Source organism: Salvia hispanica, chromosome 4 (genome assembly GCF_023119035.1).
Source record: "Salvia hispanica cultivar TCC Black 2014 chromosome 4, UniMelb_Shisp_WGS_1.0, whole genome shotgun sequence".
NCBI lineage: Eukaryota > Viridiplantae > Streptophyta > Magnoliopsida > Lamiales > Lamiaceae > Salvia > Salvia hispanica.
The window spans coordinates 51406362-51429765 of record NC_062968.1 but is presented as its reverse complement, the minus strand read 5'-3'; the positions used below and the strand labels follow the sequence as shown (position 1 = coordinate 51429765).

The 23404-nt window shown below is 31.4% G+C and overlaps 1 protein-coding gene and 1 long non-coding RNA gene across 2 annotated transcripts; one reads left to right on the top strand and one right to left on the bottom strand.

Annotated features, from left to right (window-relative positions):
- Positions 1 to 1430: 1430 nt before the first annotated feature.
- Positions 1431 to 2080, bottom strand: LOC125219676. The gene is made up of 3 exons (XR_007176177.1): positions 1896 to 2080; positions 1701 to 1779; positions 1431 to 1585 (listed from the first exon to the last, which is right to left on the bottom strand). It is a non-coding gene; the product is annotated as an uncharacterized LOC125219676 (long non-coding RNA).
- An 18391-nt stretch (positions 2081 to 20471) lies between these two features.
- On the top strand, positions 20472 to 21844 carry LOC125219051 (extensin-like). The gene is made up of 2 exons (XM_048120909.1): positions 20472 to 21510; positions 21601 to 21844. The coding sequence occupies exon 1, from the start codon at positions 20505 to 20507 to the stop codon at positions 21492 to 21494; it is 990 nt and encodes a 329-aa protein (XP_047976866.1). The 5' UTR covers positions 20472 to 20504; the 3' UTR covers positions 21495 to 21510; positions 21601 to 21844.
- The last annotated feature ends 1560 nt before the right edge of the window (positions 21845 to 23404 follow it).

Below are 23404 nucleotides of genomic sequence, written 5' to 3'. Positions count from 1 at the left end.
ATTTGAATTTTGAAATAAGAAACACCATATGTCAAATTTTATCAATATCAAAGATTCATATTCATGTTTTCCATACTTTTAACTTGTAACGGATATTTCATAGCTCCACAATTTATTTACATATGTTTCTTTTCACTAATATCAAGTGGGCTATAAGTATTAGCACCGGGGGCAATCCCCAGAGCTGATAGATCGGGACCCCCATCGTCTCCCATGGGTCACTATTGTGGGAAGGGAGCCCATCTCCCTTCCCCTTCGCCTCCGCCATTCCGCTGATAAATCAGCCAAATCGATGCCCCTATCGGCACCGCATCGACCCGCGATAGGCCTTCATTGCGGAGGCTCGAGCCGATGGCGGAGCCGATTTTCCTTTTTTTTTAATTAATTTTTTAATTTTCTTCTTCTATATAAATATCTTAATCCTCTTCATTTCACACACCCACATGCTTTACTTCACAATTTTTCTCACTATAAATATTTAATTTCACCCACAATTCGAATTCGGATTCGGATTCCGACGTTGGCGAGCAACCCCATCATTGTCCAAATGTTTAATTTCACCCACAATTTTTATTTAAATTCGTTTCTCGTTGTATTCTGCTTTCCAATATTGTAATACTTCGAAGAATGAATTTATTATGTGATTTATTTATATTATTTAGATATTTATGCTTTTTTTTTTGTTTTTGAAATGAAATTAGATAGGCTCTAGCTAGAATGAGCTCTTCATTGTATGGAGATAGGCTCTAGGATGAGCCTATTAACGTTGGCAGAAAAAAATAGAGATAGGCTTTGAGATGGGCTCCGGAGAAGGATCCTTATTGCTAATACCCTAAATAGATTGATTCAAAGATGAATTAGTAGTAATTAATAATATTAATAGATCAATCAATTCTGACGGTTGAGGGTCGGTTTCGAACTTCTGTTGTCAATGAATAATAGTCAGAAATTTGACATCAATCATGATTAAAAAATGGAAATAAATATAAATGATCTAGAAGGACAGCACCTAAATTTCTAAAACGAATAAATGAATGAAAATCACATTCGGAGAAATTGCGTGGACAAGTCGAACGTCATGACGCTGATTTTGCACACATCCAAAGTGTCAAGTTTGTGAGTTAGTTGAGTTTATTTTTTTCTCTTTGACTTAGGAGTCGTTTGATTTTGGTGAAACCCAATTATAAGTTAAGACAATGGCAGTAAAAATAATTGACCAAACTATTGTTCCATTTTTCGCGTCAGCTGTTTGGTTTCCATGAACTAAATTATGTATTACAGCAGCACATGTTTGGTTTGACATGTTTAATAACCGATAAATTATTACAATGACGAATTTGTCTTCCTTCAATTCAGGAAACGATGCTTATAACCTTTCACGCTCTAGGAGTCAAAATATAAAAGGAAATTCTCTCATTCTTGTTCTCACTACCTTCAACAAACTATAGAGAAAATTGCAAGTCACTGCAAACCCTTGAGTAAGTGCTTCTCGGGCTTCCTGTTCAGCCGTTTCCACATTTTGTTCTTCATTTTATTTGGGTAGTTTTCGTCATCTGGTAGTTTCCCGGTTTGGTTATTACCGTCACTGTGTGCACACTGACATGTAGGTTAGATGGTTTTGTTTTACAACCAAAATTTTGAAATTTTACATATCTCTAAATTTTACATAACTCCAAATTCTCATGGAGTAGGGAACTGACCTCGAAATTGATGTGGAACAATAAATGAATTTTTGAATTTCAGATCTTCAACGCCGATGAAGAAATGTTGGTGAATAATCTGTGGTCCATATTGCATGACAAATTTTGTAACATAAACAATCCAATCAATTTTACAGATCTCGAAATTTTTGAAATTTTACAGAACTCAAAATTCTCGTGGAGTAGGGAACTGACCTCGAAATTGATGTGGAGCAAAGAATGAATTTTCGAATTCCAAATTTTCAACGCCGATGAAAAAGTGTTGGTGAATAATCAATGGTCGAAGAAGGAAAGCAGCGTTGAAGAAGCTAAACAACGAATGTAATGGTGAAGACAATAATTAAGGGATAAAATAAGAATTTTAGCTTCTTTGTTGGGTGTGGAGAACGAGACAATTTACACATCGGAGCCTCACTCTAAGATATGTAAACAACAACTATCTATACAATTACCACGGACCTACTCCCAATTCTTGTGCCAATGAGTAATAAATGATGGAAAACCAAACACATGCAATCCACGGATAAAATTCACTAACTCCCTATTTCACAGAAAGCAAACGACTCCTTAATGTTTTTGGATTAGTAGATTTAAAGAAGGAAATCGTACGTACTAATTTTGCCCTCACATATAATTTTGCTTAAAGACAGTAGTAACACAAGCTCCAAATTAATGGGGCTAAACCTCAAAATTTGCAGTGGGTTCCAACCTTGTGCATTGTGGGATGCAAGGGTCCTAGGACCGCATTTGTGGCATGAAATCAGGCATGCCGGACGGTGCGGTCTCAAACGTGGTAGCATTGTAGAGTGTTGGGGCAAACTATAAATTGCAATTTGATTCCTAAATTGTAATCAACAAATGTTTTTTAGTTATTTTAATTTCATCGATATTGGTGGTATATCATTAAATTGAATTATTTAATATTTATTTCTAAAGGATACATGGTGTTAAAAAAAACAAATACTAATGCATAACTAAATAACAAAACACAAACTATATCATTTTTAGATACCAATCAAATGATTTTAAATCGACTTCGTTCATAACACGGAGGTAATTTTTATATTATTTTAGTTTATACATACCCCTTATATGAACTAAATGGATCTCAACATGATCTCCATGTTATTAATTAATCTCATACTTTCATTTTTTATGAAATGGTTGAGACTTGACATCTAGATAAATTTAGTTTTTTTTTTTTTTTATCAATACCTTATTTCTAAAATCTATATAAATAATCTTAAATATATAGTACTGATTATGCACTACTATGATATATTAGAGGGCGTAGATTTTTGTAACCCAATATTCTTGGTATATTAGATAGTAGAGTATTCGAGAAAGGCTAATATTATTACTCCCTTTGTCCCATACAAGATATCCACCTTTCATTTTTAGTTTGTCCTACTCAAGACGTCCACTTTCTATATTTGGAAATAAATCACCTCTCCTCTCTCTTTATTAAAATATTCAACTGTCTTTTTTCTCCCTACTTATTCCACCTAACAACTCTTCCTAAAATCTCATGTCACTCAAGAATGTGGACACCTTGAGTGAAACGGACGGAATACTTTGTAGAATCGTATCGCAGTACAATAGAGTTTATAATATCTACAATAGATGTTTTGGAAACAAATTTATTACACGAAGCATAGTTAGTTGGAAACATGGAATGTAATATAATAATCAAAACTTCAAAAGCTTAATACTCTTAGAAAAAAATTAATAGATATAGAATATCTTAAACTAGGGTGGGAAGGTACGGTATATCTTACCGAAACCACCATACGTATACCTTACCGATAATACAGTATGCGAAAAAGTCATGTATTTATCTTACCAAAGTTTTCGGTATACCGAACTTCGGTATACCTTATTTTCGGTATGACGAATTTTCATGCCGATATCGTACCTCATTTTCGGTATACCGTACTGAAGTTTGGTATACCTTACTTTTGCGGTATACCTGACTTTCAACATCAATTAAAATAGAAAATCAGAGTTTTTAGAATATTATTAAATATAATTTATTCATAATTATATGTATATTTCACAATAGATTTTATACTTTAAAAATATATAAAATATATTTTATATATAATTGTATTTATATTTTTGTGGTATATACCTTAGTTTACGGTATATATCTTAATTTTCGGTATGCACCGGTATACCACGGTATTTTAAAATTCACGCCGTTACCTTACCGGAATCTTTCGGTAAGGTATCATACCGTACCGAAAGTCACAGTATACCAAAAATTCGATATTTTTGGTATTTTTCGGTACGATAAGGCCAACATTTCGGTATTTCGATATTTTTCCCCCGCCCTATCTTAAACATGATAAATGAAGTAAATCAAAAAGAGTCTAGATTATTGGAAATTCAGTTTTGAAAGTAAGTCAATATTAAATACTATATTAACATTAATGTCTTAATGAACTTTAGTTCAATTGAGCTCAATTTATAAAGTTATAAATCATTAAAGAAGGTCGAGTCTAAAATCTCCTCAGATCTATAGTCCAAGCTCATCAATATTCTATAAGTAGGGTAGTATTGCACCCACAAAAATTGATGCTCCTACTACCTTGCAGGCTTTCAATCTCTCATCTCTCTTTTTTTTTTTAATTGTGACATTTTCTTTTTTCATAAACTTAGGATCTGATAGAATGTTGTAGACACATTATTCAAACCTAAAATAAAGGAAGTGGCTAGAAGATTTGTGTTGCATGTTCTCATCTACAAAGAGAAGATCTATAAACATATATTTTTGAATTTCTAAGAGCATATCTAGGATTGTTGATCCTTTTGATCGGTTGTCTGTCAATTTGCATTGTTAGTTTACATAGATAGAAACATGTAATATTTGAAATTATCGTGTTAGAGCCTCAAGACCATGTGAGCTTCATTGCCTCCCTTACACCATTTACTTCCGCCATCACTTCTCAGAAGGTCCAACAATCGCACCACACCACCCCCTAGAAATATAGGAACATTGAAGTCGTGTATAAACAGTTGGTTTCTGGATTTACAAGATATAAGCCGGGTGTAATACAACCCAAAAGAAGGAATACAAAGAACTAACTGAATCGAAATTACCAAGGAAGATTCGAAACAAGTAAACTGAAAAGGAATTTAGCCGAGTCGAGGAGGCCTCTTTCCGCAAGACGAGATACGCCCCGGTAGTGCTCTTCGGATTGGCGTTTCGTCCCCAAAGATAAAACGGCTGCGTCTCTGGTGAAGCAGCACCGCTATCAACAGAGCTCCGGCGAACTGGATGGAGGAGAGGGCAGAGCTTCGACAGAAGAACAATGCAGAGAGAGGAGAGAGTGTATGATGCAAAGTGTGGATTCTAGTTTATGAGTGTAGAATGCTAGAATGGCTTAGGGCCTATAATGTTGTAGCATATAAAACACTATTCTTCAGATAGGGCCTATAATGACTGTCATGCTAGACCGTAACGGTCGTCGGTTACGTAGCGTTACAAAACGTTACAGAGCTGAGAGTCTGAATCTAGAAGCTTCTAGATTCGTTCATGACGTGGACTATCACGTGTCAGCCACGTTGGCTTACCGCGTCATACTGACGAGGTGGCATCCCGCTTGGCTCGCTGACGTGGAAACGGTGGTGGTCTAAAAAGAACTAGACCCACTAGCCTTGGGCCAAGCCCACAACTAAGCCCAAAGAACAGCCGAAGGACAAGGACAAGGGCGCAGGCTCGCGGCGGGGGAGGGGGGGGCGCGCGCATGTGGGCTCTACAGCCCATCTTAGTCCACTATAATTATTCCATGTAATAATCCTTCTTATTAAATACTAGTTTAATAAGGTTGTAACTTCCAATGTGGGATAATTAACTCTCTTAATTATTCCCTAAGCTTCTCTCATAGCTCATTAAGTTTGCAATTTTGCACAACTTTAATCCCTTATTTCTCACTCACCGGGAATCGGATTTGAGAAAATGAATATACCACGGTCATCTACTCCGAACGTAGATCGACGCTATATCATTTAATTTCACAAAATTAAATGTCTCGTTGAAATTATAATTGGTCAAAGTCCATTGACCGGGCATAGATTCCAACATAAACACTATTCTATCAATTATATTTGAAGAAAATGACGAAAACAAAAATTACACTAAACACACTCACAAGTTAAATTAAGGAAAATTTTGTTTTAAAAAACAAATTATGCATCTAATAGTATGAACTGTACCCAAACATAAAATGACTTTCTCATATGGTATAAATTCAAATCAAATGCACTAGATATGAATGAACTTGGCAAAGTTCCTAAAATTGTGAACAAGAAGTTAATATTGAAAATGCCACATAATATTATGAACATGATTAAACAATTGTGTCAGAGTGTTAGGATTTGGTAGGTGAGGGAACAGCGTAGCTATAAAACACCATTCTTCAGATAGGGCCTATAATGTGAACTTCTTGAAGACAGGAAGTTCCAATATTCTTTAAATGCTATGAAATCTAAGCCGCATATTTGGTTGACTTTTTATTTTTGATTTGATTTTATTAATTTATTTAATATATTTATATTTGAATTTTATTTCTCAATTTTTGGAATAGTCGAAATATCTGATTTTGAAATGTTTTTAGATATACTATAATTATAGTAGTAAATCACCAAGGAAATGACTTCGTGTGAATAATCTGTGGTCAAAAGGTTAAATATCTAATTTTTACTAATGGTTTTTCAGATACTCTTCAATGCAACTTTTAAATTAAAGATATCACAGTCACTTTTAGGATATCCAAATATGAATATTCTATGTATTGATGGCCAGATTAAAGTTACAATCTCCACCATCCTCTCTTCCAACTTTTAAAATTATGAATTAAAAATGCTGATGCGGGGATTTGATGTGATGATAAACTTGGTGTTATTTTCTTCATCTCCTACTACGTCATTTTGCATGCTAACTGCTATCGGGAGATCATTAGTTCTTTACCACACTAGAAAAATTTGCATAGATACCACGAGCGCAACTTCAAATGTAGTTTATTCTTCAAGGAAGACTCAATACTAAAAACATGCTACAAATGTATGGAGTATTTCGGATATATATTGATGATGATTGATGTGTGTTGTGCAAGGAGGAACCAGAAACTATCGAACATCTCTTTTCACTTAAAATATATCAAAAACTCTCGGTACTCTTGTTTCAAACGATGGAATATATCCATATGTCTTTCTAATAAACCGAAGACATGTATTTTCTCTTGGTGTAGTACACCTTTAGAGATTTTGACAAGCGATTTGGATCCCTATGTGTTATATTGTATCATGCCCTATCTGGGATGTCCAAAACTTACTGTTGATTTTTACTTTGTGGGTTATTATCTTGCCGTTGATTTTTTAACTTATGGATTGTCAGTGTGACACTGATTTTTTTGTTTGACCTTGTTGGTTACATCTGATGAATATTTGAACTCGAGGAGGTTAATTAGAGCACTCACTTTTGTTCATGAAATGGGAAAAACCATCTCACAAAAGTGTTGGACCAAATAAAGGGAGTTTGTAACTTTTGACATAAATTTTAAAGTACTCGAATACAAAAGTGTAGCCACTAACTAATTGCTTGAGAAAAAGAATAATCATAGAACAAGAAAATGCAGCTTTCGGAATAAAAATATTATCTTTGGTTTTTATTTATTAATAGAAGTATATATATCGACGCTTTTAAAGCATAATACGTACCTTGAAATTCCTAGCAATAATCTTTGCTTTAATTTTAGACTACCTTTTGGTTGATGCTTTAAGGTACCAAAATATGTATACTATTAATTAAATTTTATTATATTGTAAATATAAAGTGGAACTGAGGAACATAATAATACTTCCTGTGTGTGATAGTTATATTAAAATAAATGGACTTAACGTTGTTTTTCCAACTTATATTCTCTTCAAGATAAATACTACTAGTATGTTATTATAATTCATAGTTATTCGTGAATATAAGAAGTTAAGAACTGATATTGTAGAAGATAAATAAAATTTTTCTTTTCATATGTAATCATTTACAATCTTTATCAAAATATGCATTTTATAAATTATTCCGTACATTATATAAATCTATATCATACCACATTGTGTATTACTACTATAATTTACATACGTAGGGAAAAGGTTTGTACCGGATCAATCTATTGATGATATCAACGAATGACAAACAAACATATAAAATCCACAAACAAACGCATAAAATCAATTATTAAGAGACTAGCTAATAAAAATAAAATTTATATTTTTAATGTGTTGCATTTATAGAAACTTAAAAAGATATTCTTTAATTGTGAAAATATAAGGTTGATGTATGATGTGTCTCTTCACTTGATGAGTATAGTGCATAGATCGCCGGTCTGAAACCCATGAACAGTGAAATTTCATTTTAAATTACTATTTCAAATGCATTTAATTTCATTACGAATGAAATGATTTTCCACATTCAATTCAATCTTTATGGTATTTCTACTTTCTATTTTTCACGATAGAAAATTACTAAACACATTCAACTGTTCAAGTATATTATATAAAAATATAATGATGAAAAGTTACATGTCAATATAATGGGAAAGGGATTTAAGTAAATGATAGCATAAGGCAATCATAGTTGTCATTATATAATTATCCCTCATTTGAAAGCCGCCTTTGCCTTGTGTTTCTGCAATCATTGTGATTTGTGCATGAGTAATGAAAGAGAGCTATATATATAAAGTGCGAAAAATAGCCGAAATGATTAATAAACAGAAAACCAGAGACAAAATAACACTATATGTCTATATGTGATGAAAAAGAAAGAGAAAAAGTAAAGAAATGTAAAGAAGAAAGCAATCTAAAGACATACACAAAGACTAACTTTGTTGGAGAAAGAAGCCAAATTTTAAAGTTCGAAAGGGATTTTTGAAATGACATTACCAACTATATTGCCCCACTATGTTTATTTGTGTAAGTGTGCTTTCCTAAATATGCAAACGAATTATCTATTGGTTAATTAACTACTCCATATTAGACATTTCTTTTATAAAAAAGAGAGTCTCCTTCCATTTTGAAGACGATAATCAAAGAAAAACGAAATTTAGTAAAAGATTAGACGTACAAGAACAAAGATACGGTGATGAAAAATCAAAGCAAACCAAACAAAACTAATCAGAATGTAGCCAAACGAACAAGTCCAAAAGAGATACCCTCCAAACAAAACATAAGAGTTAAAACAAAATAAACCCTCATCAGAATCTTCAAAGTAAAAACTTGCAAAATGGAAGAAGATGCAAAAAATGCCACATAGCTAATTGGTTCTTCTATATAACATTCATCTTCTAACTTTAAGCAAGTCATCACATATTTGCACATTTATCTGGGCTAAAGGAAACTCCGAACACTATCATCCTTTAGTCCAACAACCTTAGCCTCCGGAGGTGTAAGTAAATAAATTAAATTTTTTTCTCCTTTTAAAAAATTATTAAAATACTTTTGTTAATCTATGCACATATAATCCTTGGTACATTTATTGTCCCATTTATTCCATCCACGTACAATTATTGCCCCAAATATTTACATCTATGTTGTGCTCATGCCACTTAAGCTGTCACGCAATTATGATAGTATTTAATTACAATAGTAGATATTAATTTTACATGTATATGAATTAATACGACACATGCAACGTACAGTTCATGCGATGCTGTTACATTTTTAATAATAAAAGTTTATATTCTAAAATCTCAATCAAATCAAATGTTGTTATATATGTCTGTCACCACTTAGTTTATTATATTTAGGACTATATATATTATTTAGGCATCCGAAAAATAGCTAGCCAAAATACGTTAAAATAAAATATTATCTCCATTGAAAAAAATAAATATAAAAATCATTTCACTATATTCTAAAATAATGTCGATCAGTTGTGTAATATAATTAAATATAGGAGTGAATTACTTACCAACAACCTATCGTTATCCCATTAATTGCGATATATAGCAGTGACGACTTGCCAAATGGGTCACATGTTCTAACAAGTAATGTAGTAACATTATCTGAGAATTTCAGTAGCTAAAAGATCAAAACAAATAGAAAATTACCAAATTAATTTTTGACTATTTGTCACAAAATAATTAGCCCTTTTTGTATAAACATTTTTTAGTGCCTAAAATTGATAAGCAACAAAGTAGCATTATATACCAATAACCAACCAGTTCGGGACAAAATTAAATAACAATACGATCAATGTATAGATTTCATGAACCCCAAAAATCAGAAATAAATAAACAACACACAACTTAACGTTATCTAACAACCTATTTACCAGATAGCAATGGACTTGACCCTAATTGAGTCTGAAATCAATTACACAAAAATCAAGAATATTCAAAGAATTGTGTGGCCCAATATGTAATATGTACATCTCTACATTTGGGCTAAATTCAATGTAAAGCTCATTAAAATCCGAATCCAAATTAATAGGCCTAAAAACAGGAAGAAATAATAAAATCTTTACCTAAATTGATAATCTCATCAAATCCAACTGTTTCAAACCCATTAATCCAAATGGATTTGGATCAATAGTCATTTATGTGGGTAAAGTCGGCACTGTTCTCTTTAGCAGAAACATATTATTCCCTGTACCTAGAAAAAAAATGGAGTAATTTTTGGATAAATAAGCACAGTTTGGAAGGTTGAAATATAGAAAAGGGTGAGGAACATTTTTCTTAAATAAAAAGGACCAAATGTGATAACCTCTCAAATCATTTACTTAATTCATTAACAATTTAACTTATTAATTATTTAATTACGATTTATTAGAATGTGGCTACAACCTACAAGTCTGAAGTCTCCTCTCAACTGCAATGCACATTGGAATACGATACCAACGTGATTGTCACATTCTAAATTCGGGTTTTCTATTTTTTTATAATATACAAAATAATTGCCTTAAGAAATAGATATTCAAAAATTGAATTAAATTTCTCAACTTGGATCCTAGAAACAAATAATTTCACGCTGGCTAATTTGCTAGGCAAACTTATGGAATAATAGCAACTAAATGAATTAGCAACGAAGCACAACTCAGTCATGGTAATACGTTTTTCCTCTAGATCGAAGATTTGAGTCACATAGAGATTACTACGTGTTCGAGAGTCTTAAAAACATTTGTTATTAATATATATTGTTATGTTTATAGTATGATAATAATTAATACAATGCAGAATCTCAGTGACATATTCCATATTTTTGACGAGGGGAAATTGTGAGGAAATGTGTATGATCTGCATGTTGGTGGTGGCTTCCCACACTTGAAATATTCGTGTAATTAATCATAGACTTTGGAAGGAATCAAATCAGACATGAAACACTTTTAAAAAATACATACTACATGATTTATTGTTATAAGAAAGTTTGTATCTATTTCTTTCAAGATGACTAGTAGTAGTTTATTTTATTGTTTTAAAGAAATGATGTTGTTTTATTAATTTTAATTTTATGTATAGCACGCGGTATGGTAAGTAGATGAGTAGATCTACTGACTTTGGAAGATATTTTAATTAGAATAAAATATATACGAGATAGATAAAAGTATAACTAATCTTAAATGCATAACTAACACGGATTTAGTTCACTATAATAATTGTTTTTGTTCACTATAAGAGAGATTTAGTTCATTATAATTTATAGTGAAATATTTACTCCGTGACATATTTAGTTCACTATAATGGCATTTTGGTTCACTTTGTGTTTTCAAAATTGGGTTGTGAACAAAAATGTCTTATAGCTAGTGAACTAAATTGCTTTTATAGTGAACTAAATTTGTGTTCTTTAATTACGTATTTAAGTAGTGATTGTCCTATATCACTACTCTATATATATTAGTAAAGAATTATAACTGTAAAGATATTTCCCGATTTTAATAATAACTAAAGAGTAAATTAAGCGAATATTCTTGATGTTTTCGTCTTACATTAATGTAAGACCATTTATATGGAGTACTAATTTAAAGAGTAAATTGGAGTAGTTCTTCTATAATGACCTGAAATATTATGTTTTACCTAGATTTTGAATTGTGGAGGATAAATATGAAATAAAATATATAAATAGTTCCATTTATACTGTCGTCCATATTGTAGACATATTCCGTGACATATTTATAGATACAAATCACAATATTAAGTCTCTACATGACTGATCATGATTAACGATGCGTTTGAACATGAATTAAAACAATTATATTTTTAATAATGTTTATATTTTTTTTATTAGGTGCTTTCATCATCAACAAAATCGAGTAATAATCAACTAGCCTTTGAATATACCTAATCAGTAATCACCAATTATTAGTAAATTGTTGAAAATTATCATGTACTACTCGTCAATCAATCAGAAACAGTTTAAGACTTAGAAGTCTCAAGTAGTACACAATTATTCTAATTAACCTGCATGCAGAAAAATAAAAAAGTAAGGCGCTTTGTTACTTTTCCAATGTGTAAAGTTAGAGGTAAAATCTAGAGATTTATTTTCTTCCATTGTTTGGACCATCAAAAAGTTCATAATAATTCATTACTATAATTTTTTCAATAGATGCATGCTTCTGAAATTTAATGAGTCTCAAACATAAAAAAGGGATATTAGCGGATTGTGGAGAAAAAGTAAATTACTATGTACTAACATAATATAATTAAATTACATCCAAGTACACCGTATATAATTATAGGATAATATTAGAACGAGAAAAATTAATTTTCTGTAATACTCCGTATATAATTATAGATTAATGGAGTATTAGGCAATACTATGTGAGCTAGCAATATCCGCAAGTTCATATTGATACTATTTGTTTTTGTTTTAAATATTTAGTGTGATACAGATAACTTAAAAATTATCATTAACATCATTAATTTTATAAATTTTACAACAATTAAAACCCTATTTATTTTATATAATTAATAAAGTTAATACCTATAAATTAAAGTCTCATCATAAGCCCCACATGATATTAATCAATCATATTCAAAAAAAATTAGGTAACTTCAACGCATATGCAACAATAATTAGACATTATCCTTCCATCTTTAAATGCAATATATCATATTCAGTGACAAAAAAATAAAATCTGTCTATTTTCTTAGAGTACGTGGAAACCACTGAGAGCAAATATATTCAATAAAAAAGAAAATATACTTACCTCTATTTTCTTTTTTGTTTCGCCGATATAAATAATTGTGACAAAATTAATTAAACCTTAAGGTCAATGAAAATTTCCAGGCTGCAAAACAAGACGAAAATTCTTAATACTTGATTGAAAATGATGGTCTATTACATTAAAATCGACATTATTTAAGTACTATGTCCCACTTTAGATGAAACATTTTCTATTCAGCATAAGATTTTACGCAGTTTTATTTTATTAGTAAAATTGAGAGAGCCTATAATAAAAAAAACACTAATTAAAGTACTATGAGATAATAATGTATTCATTCATGGATCTCATTTTTCATGATAATGATGTTTTCATTCACGGATCTCATTTCTAAAATTTTTATTAATTGCATTAGTGATGCCTAAGTGCCCGTACCCCAAGAGCTTGCAACGCGTTCTACGAGCATTACGTTCAAGGGGGGCGTGACGCGGATGCCCTCAATCTCGACTTATATGATAGTAATATGTGAAAAAAATGTTTATACAAAGGTATGCACGCATAGTTGAATTCAAATACTCCTTAAAATTCGAATTTTAAATATAATCTTGCTAGTAGGTTAATTAGCTATTTAAATGTGTTAATTAGTTGAATTATATAGAGAGACAAACTACATCATTGATGATAGCTCCTTTTTTGCACCTAACAAACCTTGAATTTGGTCGCTCTCAATGTCGACCAATTTTCCGCAATTTATAGTATAAAATTACCATTAAACAGTATTCCATCTCCACGATTTAAGTTTATCATCGCCCATGTTATGCTAAAACACAACTCGAATATTTGCAATTATTTACTAATATTGTCATGTTTGTTAGAGAAGTCTTTAATTAATTCTTTAACTTGTGAATAAATAAGAGAACTGAAGGTGGACTAACAAATGGTAATTAAGAGGACAACCATCTCATCAATAGTATTTGGAAAGTTTATAATTTTAGACTGACCATTCTAATGTCATAAATAATATTTAGGCAATCAGAAAATCATTAAGTTATTCAATATTTAATCATTTTCATAAGTTTCAACAATGATTGATTATATCATAATTTTGATACTTTTTTCTTAAATGTCTTCTAATCTTGGATATGGGGGAGTTATGTATGATGTGATAAGTGCAAAAATAAGTATACTAGATAAAATGCTCAGCTGTTTAAACAATATTAATGTGAAAATTATGATATACTAGTTGACTACTAGTATCTTTTAAAATTCTCAGATTGATAAAAAAAATGATTGAACTTGGACGATTTATGGGCAATATACATACTGTCTACTACATGGCTCACATCTTATATAATTTGTCTTAAAGATATAGTAATGATCTTCAACTTGTAATTCTAATGATGTACAGATTTTAGGGATTTAATGTGAAAAATCATTTTTTATTCGACATAAAATCATTACTCGCTAAAGTACTCATCATTATCATCATCAATTTCAATTTTTTGAAAAAAAAAAATTACGAGTACTCTCCCATCATTTAATTGTACTTTAAAATGAAAAAAATGGAGTACGTGTGAAATCACTTCATGAATTCGTGAAAAAAAGTGGATTTGGTGGATCATCCATCCTTTTCTTTCTCTTTCAACTTTTGCAATTTCAATTTAATTTATCATGTAAAGTTATGATATCTCTAATTAAACATTTGCCTAACTTACCCTAAATAGTCAATTACGGCTTTAGGGCTTCCATAGTCTTTATCCTTGCATCTAGAAATATAAATATTTAATTAAGGCAATCTAACGCTGATATTATTAAAAACTGAGTTAAGTATATAATCACAAAAACTAAGTTATTTTTCAATTTATTTTACAACTTTTGATAATTTTAAATGATAAATTTGAACTTTAAAATTTTCCAATTTTCCTTCATCCAAATCTAAGAAAATTGAAGTTGCGTTGATAGAAAAAAAAATTCATGAAAGCGGTGGGTAGGTAGCAACATGGAGCATGGAGGAGACAACCGACAACATATAGGTTATTATAGTGTGGAGAAATGAATTTATTTATTTATTACAGCATAGTTTTTATTTTGTAACGTCATTTAGTTATTTATATTGAGACATTAACACATTTGTACCACTATTTCATTCACGTCGCCAAAATTGTACACTTCTACGTTTGCTCGTAATTAGTTGTTGGATAGTTAAATAATTTTGTCACTTCATCATTTACAATTCAATTTTTTTAACGTGTATGAGAGAATTTTACCAAATTTCATTATCTAATTAGAATTTGACTAAATTTTAATTTTATCACTTCATCATTTACAATACAATTTTTTTAAACGTACTATGATATGAGAGAATTTTACCAAATTTCATTATCTAATTAGAATTTGACTGAATTTCAACAATTAGTTATCGATATATATAGATTCAAGTGGAGTGACAATACAAGCACAATGAGGCAAGTAAAATATATACATCGTGTTCATATAAATTTTTAAAATTTTTTATAATGGCATATTTAGAAGTTTTATTGGATCCAATATCAATTAAGTACTAAAAAAGAATGCAGAATCTAAATTAAATTGAAGAGCCTGTCGGTCGATGATGCTTTATTACTTGTACAAGAATCAATGTCCTTTTTTCTTGGATGCTTTATTTTGTCAAACGGAGGAAATTAAATTTCGTGTTAATCCTTGTAAAAGTGATTGATGTTTAATTACTTTAATGTTTTCATATTTTGTCTTAATTACAGCTCTACATACACATATACTGCTAAAAAGTCGATGTTTGGATCTTTCGCTTTCATCTTCAATTCACTAATCAATTACTTCTTCAGCAATACACTGCTAATTACATATTTAATTATGGTGCCCTTATACTACTTTTTTTTCTTTTCTTTTTTTACAAGACGAGAGCCAAAGCTCTATTGATATAAATGCTTAGGCAGCAACAGATCGTGCACTCTCACTTATCTTATCTACCTGAAGTAGATGACTAATGCCTCGATCCTGGAGTATCGATTAGCTGTCGAAAGATCTCGTGCACTTGTACTACTTAATTGTTCTGATTTATGTTATGTTACTAAGATTATTTTAAAGAATGAATGTAGACTGATATTTGTGTTGGATCAAAGCAAAGAAACATGAAGAAATTAAATCAAGCGTAATTAATGTAATCAGTCAATGCAGAAATCAAATTCAATTCTAATAATTGTAAACTCCAACTATAAACAATCAGTCACATTGATAAATGAGAATGAATTATTTTTTAAATCTTAAACAATTTATCACCACAACAGAAAATATCGTTAAGGACGTTTTAAATGCTATTAAGAACGTTAATTCGTGTTTTCAAATATACCCCAAACGCTTAAAAAAATACTTTTATTGTTAGTCTCCCAACTAAAATTAGAGAACGCAAATAGAAGCATCATAAAAAGAAAAATGTTAAATTAAATTGTTATTAGTTTAGAAATGCTTTCTGTTGCGTCCTAAATTATTGTTATTTTTAAAATTTTCAAACGCAAGTAATTGCGTCTCAATTTTTTGTGTTCTTTAATAGATAAACTTTTTGTAGCGTACATATCTGAATTACAATCAGCGGCTAGTTAATTAGTGAAAATGAATACTATTAAAATTGGTCAAAAATAATGGCTTAAGAGCAAACCCCCTCTATTCACACGAGATCTACCATGTATGCATAGTATACAATCGAATTAAAATTCGAAAAAACATTATCATTATTGAGTATTATTGGTAAATTGGTAGAGTGTGGGTTTACTAAACGAAATATTATGATTTAAGTTTTCCCATTTTCATATGCAGACATAGTATTTAAGTAAGGTGAAGTAATTGCTTTTGTAATATTACTATGCTATTTCCATTGTAGGAGTACCACATTACAACAAACTACGCAGTATGAAGTTTGTATATTCTGTATGATATCAACAAATGACTACAAATAAATAATATTACACACACATAATTTACATAAATCTTTTCAAATTTAGAAAATCTTCTCAAATTAAAAAGATCCATGTGAGCTTATTAAGTGCCCTAATTCTTTTACAGAATAGTATGAAGATATTTTTTTTACAACTCACACACCCTCTTCTTAGGATTATCACATTTAATTAGAAAAATATCTTGCTCTCATAAAATTAAATTTAACGTGCATACATGATCTAATAAGCATTGACTATTGAATGCAATCATGTTACAAAAAGGGATGTTTTTGGATGAACGTGCAAATATTCCAATTAAAAACACAATTACACCATTTATTTCGTAAATTAGAACCTAACACACAAATCTTCTTCAATGTCCTTTTTTCAACCATTCAATCATATACATTTTTCAGTGTTCGACAGATTGTCTATTGGTAAACTTTCTAACAGATCTCCGACAAACGCTAGTGTTTATGTTTCGCGTCAAATTCACCTTTGAGTTTAGTGAGGGAAATATATTTCCTCAATTAAACTTTTTAAAATATGATTATATGAAATTTGCCAATGGAAATTTCTGTTGATAATATGTTGGCACCAATCGGACACTGTATTAACTATTACAGGGTAGAATTTTGCTGACCGAATAATCTGTTGATAAAAAGCTAATGGATTTTTGCGATTTATCGTAAAAAATGATCTGTCGATAAAATTGATTGTTTTAGTGAAACTGTTTTCCTACTCTAATATCATTTGCATTCTTCTAATTAGAAAAAAAGGGCTGCTTTCAACGTCATTCAATACATCACCTTGTTTATTTAATCATTTAATCTACAACTAATTAGCTAGCATATCAGTTCTGTCATATGTGGAAATTTCACCCATGAATTCCAAATATGCGTCACAGTCAAAATATTTTCACTATGTAAGACTTAATTACGTATATAATATAAATTGCAGTAGAACATTCAATACATTATCAAACGCTATTCTACTATTTTATGATTAATTAGTCAAGCATGGGATATGTTCGGTTATTATTGTAAGCGTAGTTTATTAATCAAGCTTTGACCTTATTATTATTTTATTGCGGGAGTGAGAAGCTTAATATGATTTGGTACATAATACACCTAATCTTTGTAATGATATCAATATTGATCAATAGCCTTATATCTTAGTTAAATCGAATGTCATGAAAGTGTGAGAATATAATATTAACCGGCATTCAAGATTCCAAGCATCCCAATTATCCATAGGACCTATATGACCAACTAATCAATTTGTAATTAGTTTTTCGAGTCGACGAAGTTGAAAAGGTTACAACCTTAAAATCACTTCAAATTCGCAAGTGACATGCAAAACAGGTTAAAGAATAGAACTGAACACTCTAAATTACTTTAAATTCGCACGTGACTTGCAAAACAGGTTAAAGGGTAGAACTGAACACTCCGAGAACGTCATTTTACTGTTTTCCGAATTTTGTTATTGTATTTTAAAATCTTTTATTTCATATTTCCATTTTATTATTTTCTTTTATTTTAGAGTTTTAAGCCTCATACAATAGTAAGGAAACTATAAACACTATTTTTTTCCGTCGCATCACCCCCAAATTTAGAAAAGCCACCCCACCTTATTAGTAAATCACTAAGCACAACTTTTTTTTAAATTAAAAATTTGTGCAAACACATTCTCATTTCGACCATAAGAAACATAAACTAAAAATGAAGGTTTGAAACCAAACTAGAACTAGAATGATTTTATGCTCGAACAGTTATTGCATATATAAATTTGAAATATGTGATTTTATTTTGATCGCTTTGTTTCCACATTTATGTAGATTACATGCGGAAAATAATTAATACCAATAACTCAATAAATGTATTAAAGAAATATGAAAAGAATAACGCGGACATGTAACAAGACCAATTTTTTTCATGTATGTAGTACATTATGTTTGGCCACAAAAACTCTAAAGGAGACAAATCGTATATTTATATCAAAAGAAAAAGCATTCCACTTTCACTTTATCTAATAATGGATTCTAAAAGACGACATAATTCTAATATTAACTTAACTAATTCTTGAAATGTAAAAGCTTACTTTAATTAATTGTAGAAAAACTACCAACACTAGAAATTCAAGAAAAACACGTTTGCCTTTTGATATTCCAAGGCATTTATGGTTCACAATGAGCACAACTGCACTTATTCATCCTGCAAGGAAGACTCAACACTAAAGAGAAACTCTTGGTGACAATCGATGTGCCTTTTGCAAAAAAGAACTAGAGACCACTGAACATTTATTCTTTCGGTGTGGACTATGGCATTACTGCTACAATCGATGGAGTATGTCCTTTTGCATACCCAAAGAGCCGATGACGTGTTTTTTTTTTAATCTTGGTGTGATACTCCCTTTAGAGGATTTGATAAGACAATTTGGATTTCCATGTTCTACGTTGTCTTGTGGGTTATGTGGGGAATAAGAAACAAGATTGTGTTCCATGATGTTGAACCCAATTGGGAGTTTGAGAAAAGAGAAAGATTTTTTTGGCACCTTGGAAGTGGGCTATAAAGGATGGTGCCCAGATTTTGCATTGTCGTCGGGATATTTGTTTTATAACCTGGGTGATATAAGGGAGTGGACGAGTGCAAGGAATAATCAGAGATTGAGGTACAGAGCATGACTCTTTTAACTTTGGCTTGGTTTTTGATTTTCCTCCTACAAATGTTTTTGTGGGTATTTTGCTTTCTGTTCTTTTTGTAGCTGCTTGTGATGAGTCTTGGCTCATTTTGCATGGTGGTTTGCTTCTGTGATAGGGGCTGCTCATGTTAGCTTTCTGGTAGGTTAGTTTTGTTGGCTTTTCCTTTAGATTAGATTAGCTTCTTTGTTTGTATCTTTTGTCTATTTTTCAGCTCTGTTTTTGTTTTGGACTTCTTGCTCGCCAAGATGGCTTGAGCCGACTCTTTATGCATAAAAAAAATCTATATATGATCAATTTCACTCAATATATAGCTAGTATATTGATTGCTCTATGACAATACTAAAAATTAGTATAGGGTTATAATTATCAATATACATATCTTTTAAGCAAGGATGATTTTGAGAATAATCCCGAAATGAATTATTCCGCTAATTAATATTGATAAAAAGAAATGGAAGTACAAAGCTGTTTAAATTTAAACTTTTTTCTCATTATTCCATGGAGAAAATTCCTGCAAATATGAATAGCACGACCCACTGGCAATTTGGTCCCCCTTCCCACATATTTAGTTAAATTACATGATCAGCCAAATTTCCCTTCAATTTTATTTTCAACGATGTATATGCTCAACTATGAATATCTAATCTCATAATATAGTAGTACTAGTACATACTCCGAATATGCATAATAAAGAAAATAAAATAGAGCAAGTGATATATGTATAAAAAGAAGAATGTGAAGACTTTTCCGTGTGAATTATTGGAAATGTCACTAACTAACAAACAAACGCAAGGAACTTTCATAAACTATTCCTAGTCAATTTATAAAATAATTTATCGACAGCCAATCAATAAATTAACTTAAACAATTAAATAAAGTATCACCCAGATTTTCTCAATTCACCTAATAAAAATAAAATTAACAATGGTTAAACCGAAGCTATAAAAAGGGGTGGAAGTGGTGAAGTAGAAACACCAACAAACTCCAAAATCCTAAAGATGGGAACAAAGGCAAAAATGGCTTCTTCTCTCACCACCACTTTGGTGGTGGCAGCTCTTGCCATCTTCTTGCCGGCAATAGCCAATGCTAACTACTACTACACTTCTCCTCCACCACCATACCACTACTCATCCCCGCCACCGCCGGTGCACTCTCCCCCACCACCATACCACTACTCGTCCCCACCGCCACCAGTGCACTCTCCCCCGCCTCCTTACCACTACTCGTCCCCGCCACCGCCAGTGCACTCCCCTCCACCTCCATACCACTACTCATCCCCACCGCCACCTAAGCACCCTTACGTGTACAAGTCACCACCACCACCAACACCCGTGTACAAGTACAAATCTCCTCCCCCACCAACACCCGTGTACAAGTACAAATCACCACCACCCCCAACTCCGGTGTACAAATACAAATCACCACCACCACCAACCCCAGTTTACAAGTACAAGTCACCCCCACCCCCAACCCCGGTGTACAAGTACAAGTCTCCTCCTCCCCCAACTCCAGTCTACAAGTACAAGTCCCCTCCTCCACCAACACCCGTCTACAAGTACAAGTCACCCCCACCCCCAACCCCGGTGTACAAGTACAAGTCTCCTCCTCCCCCAACTCCAGTCTACAAGTACAAGTCCCCTCCTCCACCAACCCCAGTTTACAAGTACAAGTCACCCCCACCCCCAACCCCGGTGTACAAGTACAAGTCTCCTCCTCCCCCAACTCCAGTCTACAAGTACAAGTCCCCTCCTCCACCAACACCCGTCTACAAGTACAAGTCACCCCCACCCCCAACCCCAGTGTACAAATACAAGTCTCCTCCTCCACCAACTCCAGTTTACAAGTACAAATCACCACCACCACCAACACCTGTATACAAATACAAGTCACCACCACCGCCAACCCCGGTCTACAAGTACAAATCTCCTCCTCCGCCGGAGCACAAGCCATACTACTACTCATCTCCACCTCCTCCTCACCACTACTGATCAGCGCATTTCCAATGTAAGTTGCTTTTACCATAAATTAAGATAATAGAGTATATCTTTAAAAAAGCTGATGTTTTAAGAAAGGATTAATTTATTACCTATGCAGGAAATGGGAATGTCTGAATAAGACAACGTGGCTGTGGACTGAAAGAGATGGATCCATGCATGAGGAGAAGAAAAATTAAATGAGGAAAATTATATTATTAGAAAATAAGCCAAAGGCAGACGCTCTTTCCAGATTTTATTTTGTGTGTTTGTTTGATGTTTAGCGCAAAATGTTCCCATCTTTCTGTAATTTCATATTTTGCTATATTGTTCATCAATTCTATAAAAGGTGTTCCTTTTCTACTTTTCTCAATCCCCCCCCTCTCTCTCTCTCTCTATTAAATCGATTTCTATTAGTATTAAATAGTACTGATCAGTGAAAATTAATAAACGTCTAATCCATAAATATACGAAGCTAAATTATAATGATGAAAATATTAGACATTAGAATAACAGATATATCGGTGGAAGACGAGTATAAAGTTAATTCACAATTTTCAATATTACGAAGCCTTTTCTTCTGATTTTAGTGGATTACAGTTTACATACGTACCGTATATCGTAAAAAAAGTTGCTCCATATATATTACTAGCAGTGATGAAATAAACAGAACTTCAAATTTTGTCTATTAAGTAGTAGTAGTACTAAGTCCACAGCTATTAATAAATCAAAAATCTAATTTATAGGAATTTTAAATTTTATATATATTTGAAATATATTTAAAAAATTGACAAATAACATAAATATTGAATTACGTTACTTTCATGGAGTAATAAATATATAGACTAAACTGGTTTCATTAATATATAAGCTTCTTTACATACACTAGAATTTTTGTTAAAATTTGATTCAAGTGGCTTGTTTGCAAGCCGGCTCCATAATATCATTATTATGGCTTCATGGCTTGTTAATGAACACATCGTCAACGTTTAATTTATTCTTTAAATTACTCAGTCCACTTGTACACGTGGAAATAATAAAATTTCCTGATAGAATGAGCAGTCCCCTCCTTGGTCATCAAGTGGAAAACAAATAAGGGATAAATAAATTAAATAGTAGTACTCCATACAAATTACTTCCTCGCATTAAATGTCCAATTTGAATCGATACATGCTACACATATGAAGAATAGTTAGCAAACAAATTAATAAAATTAATATGAGTATCCATTTTATATATTACTACTAGTTTTATAACAAATGTAGTAAATTATGGAATGTGTTAATAAACTGTGAGATCTAGCTAATTATAAATATAATACTATCAAATGATGCAAAATTGAAGTGAGACAAGTAAATATAAAATAAAAAATTTAAAGAATAAGAAGGTACATAAGTTTAAAATTAACTGAAAATTAGCTTGGATTATTGTTATCAAAGAAGCTAATAAGGATATTTCCCAAAAGTACGACAATAATGAAATATCAATTGGCTAAATAAATACAAGATGATTTAAATTGGAGGATATGAAAACTAACGGTGGGAAATTATTGACTGAAAATTAGATACTCCTGAATAGTGCTATATAATATAAAACAAATATCAATACAGAGTAGTTTACCCATCCACTTTAAAATAATCATTAAAGTGTTTCCAAGATAATTTTATTCTATTGAATAAATATACACGAAGTACTAATTTCTATTTTAAGATATCGAAACAGTTTTAGCTCTTTGATCATGAAAATCTACGAGTTGGTTGGATGTCATTGTGTGGGTGTGGATGTGTGTCATTGGTAACTTTACATTTCTATTTTCATTTCTAACTTTTCATATTTCATTTCATGGATCCATCACAAAGTTTCAATTATTTTATATGAATACAAGTAAATAGAACAAACACAAAAAGTTTTTTATATATTTTAAC

Coding starts and splice junctions, on each gene's coding strand:
- LOC125219051 (XM_048120909.1), top strand. CDS start 20,505: ATGGGAACAAAGGCAAAAATGGCTTCTTCTCTCACCACCACTTTGGTG.